Below are 7,095 nucleotides of genomic sequence, written 5' to 3'. Positions count from 1 at the left end.
TAAGCCCCGACATCTCAGCGACCTCGGCAGGAAAAGAGAAGTCCTCGTTCTTCGACTTGTAGAGGGTAGCAATCGAGCCACGGCACTCGCAAAAATCGCCCACAAATTCTTGAGCATCCTTAAACCTCTCGAATTTGGTGGCAAACAAAGCAGCCCTCCGCTTCATTTCGGCGAAAATCGCTCTCTTTCCTCTCCTCTCCGCACGGACAAGGGCCCGAGAATGGAGCTCAGCCTGTCTCCGGCTCTGTTCTTTCGACTTCCTTCTGAAACCGAAAGAGTTCTCTTTCAGCCTCCTCGGCTTTGAAGTGAGAGATACGCGACTCCCGGAAACTTCCGTCGAGCGCCGCATTGAACACCCTCATCCCCTGCACGAACTTAAGATCGGAAAAGGAAACAAAAAAAAAAATATAATTTAGATCAAAGTTCAAAGGATAAACCTCGTTGATTAAGCTGGAGCCTTCGGCGACTACTTTCCTCCTCGACTCTTCGTCCAGCGACTCATGAGTAGTAAAACCGGGAGGGAAGTCGGTAAAAAAGTCGCTGGGAGGGGGAACCTCACTGGTTCCACTCCTTTCCCCTGGGGAGAAACTAGGGTTCCATTCTGGTAGCGGAGGGCTTCCCAAGACGTTCTCAGAGGCAACTCCCTTGCCTTTCCAAGACCTGGTTCTCTGCCTCTGAGCAGGCAAGACATCAATGACCGGTTCTACGTCATATGGAACGTCAAGAGGCTGAGAGACGGCTCGAGATAGATGGAGCTCCACCGCGCTACGAATCCGTTCAACGGTGAAGTAATTCCAGAAGAACGGCCTGCCGCGGAGAAGATCTCGCTTGGCAAAAAGATTGGCAGGAGTCGGCGGAAGGATCCTGTTCACTGGAAGATAATAAAAAAATCATCTTCGTATGTTTTCAAGGTATCAAAACGAAAAACATAGCTATTCGTATTACCACGGATGAAGTTCCACTCCCGACGGAATAGGTGGAGGTAGCTCTCCTCGACAGACTCCCCATCTAACCAGACAAAGAAAAAGCGCTCGAACCATGTCTTAGGATGTGAAGTGTGCCCCTGAATTATAGCCATGCCCTTCTTTGGCGCCATGCGGTATGAGCCATCGATCCCCGTTCCTCTGGTAGACCAAAATCCCTCGAAGTCGTCAGGGTTAAGATCCATTCCTAGGTCGTAACTCGCGATCAACACGCCGAGCCAATGCTGCAAGGCCGGAACGCTTAGCTGGCTGATCGAAAGCCGAAAGTAGGGAAGCGCGCGGACGATGGTACCAGGGATCGGAAACCACATGCGGCAATACACCAGGAAGGCCTCGTAGCAAGTAAAGAAACCTTCCGGAGGGTTCTTCGCACTCTCGTTGCCACTCGGGATCCGAAATACGACTCCACTTGGAATCTGGTAAAAGTCCCTGAGAGTCGTGAGGTAGTCGGGAGAGACCATGCTCGGAGTGAGGGGTGCGTTTGGCGACCTCACGGGCCTCTTAGGAATCGGAATGTCTTGCGAAGGCGGAGGCGAGCCGCAAAGAGCTTTAGTACGCATCCTTTGCTTCTTCCTCAACTTCAAACTCTTCTTTCGGGGCGATCACCTCATTGGCAGAAGAGTCACCCGAAGATGAGTGTGACGAAGAATTCTTCTTTGAAGATCCTTTTCTCGAAGACATTTTCTTTGAGCAAAGAGAGATCTTGGAGAAAAAATTTCTATCTTGGAGGAATCTTTTCTTAAGGGAGTAAGTGAGTAAAAAAATTATACAATTTTTTTACTATTCACCTTCAATCTTTCGACAAACGATAACGTCTAATTCAACCTAGAACAAACCATACCGTAAGCTAGGACCTAACACCCAGGTCCACGGATCCTAGCTAGCTGGGGGGCTAACTGTTGGGGTCAAAATCTCCTCAGAAAAACCGAATCTCGGTCAAAACTTCAAAAGCCGAGAAAACAAATAGCCGAAACGGATCGCCCGGCGAGCTCGACCATGACACGAGCCAGCTCGCCCAGCGAGCACGACCGTGTTGCCGGTCGACTCACCGGCGAGCTCGGCCGTGACACGAGCCAGCTCGCCCAGTGAGCACGACCGTGTTGCCGGTCGGCTCGCCGGCGAGCTCGAACGTGGCACGGATCAGCTCGCCCGGCGAGCGCGGCCAATTCTCTGTGAACCATTCCGAACCCGGTCCCATCCCATAACCATGCATCTTCGTCCGAAGTTTCCATAACACAGTCTTCGGGTCCGTGGATACTACACCATTGTTCCGTCTAAAAAACATCGTCGAAAGTCTTCGGGAAGTTGGGAAGGTTATGTCTCTCGAATGGTTTCCTATTCTTCGTAGTAGAGCAGGTTATGGTTAACTTAACACCAACTGCCTCGGCTATGCGAAGAAACAGGGTTCCGTTGGAAGAACCATGCCTATACCAACGGCTACTTCGCGAGTAAAATCGTAAAAATGTTTAAGTCTCGATACGGCCTAAAGAGGTCCAAAGAGGGTCTGAATTGCGGACAGCGGCCCATCTATGGTCCCAAAAGACTTGATCCCAAATACTGGTATGACGGTTTATCTCATCCGCGGGAAGAGATAAATGTCAAATTTCCGAAGATAATCACAAAGAAGAAGGAAATATGCAAAAGCCCGCTTCGCGAAAAATTCGGCCCAAGAAGAGGTAAACCGACCTAAGGAGGAGTATATAAGGAGTACCTAGGACGAAGAGGGAGGGGGGGATCAGAGCAGATGAGAGCACATCAGAGCAACTTTGCACTTAGAGCAATTTAGGCATCTTTTTCTGTTTTTACTAAGCTAGCTGCGACTCAACTAGTTTAGAATTAGGTCGCTAGACTAGAGAACGTACCGACAGCTCTTGTAGCCTAGGTCTTTACTTGTTGTTCACGCTCAAACGCGAATTCAGAAATAAGATCCTCTTATTCTCTTTTTCTGCTTATTTTCATTTTATTCTTTCACATTGATCGTGTCGTGTGTGGCTCAGCAGATAACCGGGACCTTCAGGGAAGGCTAGGTTAACTTAGCTTTCCTCCGATTAACAAAACTTGACGGTGTGAATTTCGGTTCCCACAGAAATTATCTTTTCTAAACAAAAAATCATTAAAATATAATTTAAAACTAATTCTTTTAATTATAGACAAAAATAATAAAACACACAGTTGGCTACACAGTTTTTGAAAAAGTTAAAGTTATCTAGATATATGAAAACATTATCTACTGTGAAACAAAAACAATCACCTAAAACATAATCTATAGTAAACGGAAGGAGTAACTGATAGACAAGAATGTGAAAACCCGACTAAACTCGTGTTTCGGATACCAATAAGAACTAAGTTCGAGATTTATTCTTTAATAACAGCATGATCAATCTACCTGGCCTCAAAAGTATATTATAAATTCTTTGTATATGGTATATTATACTATCATATTTTTAGATTATGTCGGTATCTGAAAATAATGATGTCAGCAAAGTCTACTAATTAAAATAAAGCACCTCATCAATAATGAAACCAAGTGCAGTCCAAAGACTCTTTCTCTCTGGCATGTTATCCAAGGAGCCGTTCCAATGGATCTCCCCAGCTCCAACCTCGTCGCTCTTCCTTCCTCTCTCTGAATCAGCTATGTTCCTCTCCATGGCCATGATGGTGACTACTCCTCCGTCGTGTCTCCGGTCCCCTCCAGATCCGCCACCATCATTCCTGGGCTTTGATGCACCACTGCTCCTCCTCCTTGAAGATGTTGGTAACAGTTCTTCCTCCTCCTTCACAGCCCTGTCCTCCTCCAGATCCACCGCCGAACAAGCACTTTCCAGTTGAAACTCTTTCTCCCGTCAAGTCACCAGAACTTCCAGACCCACTAGACGCCTCCGTCAGCATCATTCTTCTTCGAATCTTCGTTACTTCCTCCAGATCTTCTCCACAAGCTCCTCAAATCCTAGATCTAATGCTTAACCTTTCAAGGATGTCAAGTAAGCTCAGTGATGGTGATGCTGCTCTTGTGGTCACTGCAAGTTGTCTTTTTGTCAGCGTTCTTTTCATGTGGTATACAGGTCGTATCCTTGTCAGCTCGGGAATGGGTCTTCTCACAGCTCTTGTTCAAGCCTTATGTTTATCCATTCGCGTATAGACGTCCAGGTTCACCTTAGCTCCTTACTCTCTGGTTACCCCTATTCTTTTGAATGGGATGCAATGCAAGATGTGTGGGTGATTCGAGCTTTAGTTGGTAATGTACTGATGGACTCTGTGTCCTTTGGCTACATCTTTATGTCTCTTGGTTGTTTCTACTCTGCTATAGTGTGTTTATTGCATATTACTTCCTTCTACTCTGCTATAGAGTGTTCGCTACCTATTGCTTCTTGGTTTCAGATATTTCTAACTTCTTCAGCTAAGTTGTGGTTTCAGATCTTGATTATCACTACTATTGAAACCAACTTCAACTTTCCTATTATCATCGGTTTGTATTGTTGCTTCTCATGTGTGCACCGTCAGCCTTTAGACCGGAAGATTTCTCAACAGATTATTCGCTCTTTGTATTGTTCAAAGGCTCAGTATCTTGGTGTCACATCGCCTCTGCTATTCCTAGTTTTGTCGAGACACGAGGATGTCTCAGCAATGTGGATGCAGCTTGGGATGCCAAATCTAGGCACTGCGACATTGGAGGCATCTTTTCTGGTGAGACTACCATCACCCTACCAAACCTTTGCGAGTCTCGCAATCATGTATCATCAGCACTCATAGCTGAAGCCATTGCTGTCTGTATTCTATGATTCTCTATCACTCATCAAGCTATTGAAGAATGGTGGATTTTAGCCGAAACTTTTCGGTATCATGTTTGGTATCTATCACTACTTGTCTTATTTTGATGTTATCTCTTGTACTTTCATTTTCCGAAACTTTAATGGAGAGGCTGATGCAGTAGCAAAATCAGCTTTCTCTTTGGTTGTAATCATACTAGTTGGGGTGTAAACTCTTCTAATTAAATGCATGTTGTTTGATTAAAAAAAAAAAAAAGCACCTCATGTAATGGATTTATACAGTATTTTAAATTTAATGAATCATATCACAACTAAAAGGCTTGTCTTTTTGTTTTTCTTTTCTTTTTCTTCCGGGCAACTAAAAAGGCTTATCTAGTTGGAAATAATATTAAATATTTTATATATATATATATATTAAAGCTTCAATTTCAGACCTAATAAGTCTCCATCTCATTTGTTACGAATCTTACTCTCACTCTATATCTTTTCTCTCTCTTTGGTAGTGAAGATGGATATGTACAAAGATGATAGCTCACCATATTGTTATTTCCATCCAAAGGAAAAATATGTTGGTGTTTGTCCCTTCTGTTTGAACGAGAGGCTTCTTGTTTTAGCTTCAAAGCAGAGATCATCGCGAACTAAACACTTGTCATCTTCACCAATCATTGGTAGTCTCCCTAAGATCTTCGCCTTGAGCTCTTTTCTCAGTCGCCTCGATCTCCGTCTCCATCGGAAATTCCATCCCTCCTCCGATCTTGACGTTTCCACGAGCCAAGAAGGTACACAATTATATACCCTCCATATATATATATATATATGTTCTAGTACATATTACACACGATTTATATATACTTCATACATATATATATATTCTAGTATATCTTAATGTAATTAACTCTAAAAGCCTCATACCTCAAGATCTAATTCCGATATGTTCTAGAAAAAAGATCTAACTCCAATTGGACCGTTCCTTTTCTTTTTCTGTTCGTAAACGGAATTTTTCTTTGTAGTTTCCAAAAAGAAGATTTTCATTAATTATCTCTCCCCACACAATATTTATTGGTAATTAATATTAATATCATCAGTACACTTTTATATTCTGAAGTTGTTTTTGAACTTTATAATATAAATATTTTGTAAGACCATATATATTTCTGTTAGGCAGTTTTTCTTTAGAAATACGCGCATATAATGTATATTAAAACTTAATTATTCTACAAATTAATAATTTTTTTAATTTAATTTCTATTTGGGGGTTCCAGATTCTTTTATATCGATAAAATTCGGAAATGATGGAAATGCATCGTGGGAGAAAAAAACGGTGTCAAAGGTCTGTGTAGACAACAACACAAACTCAACATGTAAGACGCAACAATCCCCTATAACGAGCATTGTAGAGCACAACAGTGCCAAGTCAACGCTTAAGTGGCGCAAACGTATTGGTCATCTTTTCCACGTCATTAAACTTAGATCGGGATCGTCCACGTCTTCTTGCCACGTGGCATCATCATCATCCAAGGTCGAAGGAACCAAAGTGAGGAAACAGGGCTGGATGGTGAGGACCTTAACCAGAAGGAAGTCCAAGAAAAGTAAAAGTTGATTATTTTCTCGCTTCATATTAAATTCTACACCTAAAACCAAATACTTTTCTATTATTTTGATTTTGGTTTAGTCGTTTTTTCAGTGATTGATGCGTCTGTTTAAAGAAGTACGTGGAAGTTTTTAGTTGTTGTTGTAAGTAATGATACTACATGGATTCGAATTGATTGAAACATTCATATAGTATGTTATTGAATTAACTAGAGTTTATGATATAAATATGTAAATTACATAAAACAATATATATGCATAGGGAAAAGAGGCTTGCTCTGGACCATACTTCTTTCTTGGCATGTGTCTGAATCTGATAAAGCCATTAAAAGATGTGGAGAAGGGTCAAGATAGCCTTTTATCATTATTTTCAAAGTGACAAAAGAGAGTTTTTGAAGAAAAAATAAAGAAAGGAAGCTAAAGAGAGAAGAAAACAACAAAAGTGAGTTGCTTTAGAATATATAAATTTGCATGGGATTCTCAGAATTTTTGTATGACTTCGAGTGCTCATCACCTTAATTTCCTTTTTTCATATTTTATAAAGGAAAATAAAGGAGAGTAGTACAATTGTAATGCAAGAAGAAGAGTTCATGTTAGGTTGTTCACAATAGTGGGAAACATTGTGGCACAAAATATGGACCCCAAAGCCTTGCCCCCATACACATTGTCTTGTAGTTGTCTCTTTTATAAACATTGTATATTTCCAAATCCTAGATTAAAAGAATTTTTTGACAAATAGCATAGTATAGTTTTAT

General features: G+C 41.8%; 1 protein-coding gene across 2 annotated transcripts; it reads left to right on the top strand.

Moving 5' to 3' along the window:
- Positions 1-5,199: 5,199 nt before the first annotated feature.
- Positions 5,200-6,863, top strand: LOC106303672. Of its 2 annotated transcripts, XR_001262517.1 has the most exons (3): positions 5,200-5,529; positions 6,013-6,484; positions 6,603-6,863. XR_001262517.1 is itself a non-coding variant. In XM_013739972.1 (2 exons), the coding sequence occupies exons 1-2, from the start codon at positions 5,259-5,261 to the stop codon at positions 6,348-6,350; spliced, it is 609 nt and encodes a 202-aa protein (XP_013595426.1). In that variant the 5' UTR covers positions 5,200-5,258; the 3' UTR covers positions 6,351-6,549. The 2 variants fall into 2 exon arrangements, 1 of the variants encoding a protein (XP_013595426.1); XM_013739972.1 differs by lacking the exon at positions 6,603-6,863 and having other exon boundaries at positions 6,013-6,549.
- Positions 6,864-7,095: the final 232 nt, after the last annotated feature.

The sequence above is a fragment of the Brassica oleracea genome, chromosome C7 (assembly GCF_000695525.1).
Source record: "Brassica oleracea var. oleracea cultivar TO1000 chromosome C7, BOL, whole genome shotgun sequence".
Lineage (NCBI taxonomy): Eukaryota > Viridiplantae > Streptophyta > Magnoliopsida > Brassicales > Brassicaceae > Brassica > Brassica oleracea.
This window is presented reverse-complemented; position numbering and strand designations above follow the sequence as displayed.

Bases quoted from the DNA above. Each gene is read 5' to 3' on its own strand.
- LOC106303672 (XM_013739972.1), top strand. From the start codon at position 5,259: ATGGATATGTACAAAGATGATAGCTCACCATATTGTTATTTCCATCCA. The intron at 5,530-6,012 runs GTACACAATTAT...TGGGGGTTCCAG, and splicing joins CGTTTCCACGAGCCAAGAAG to ATTCTTTTATATCGATAAAA.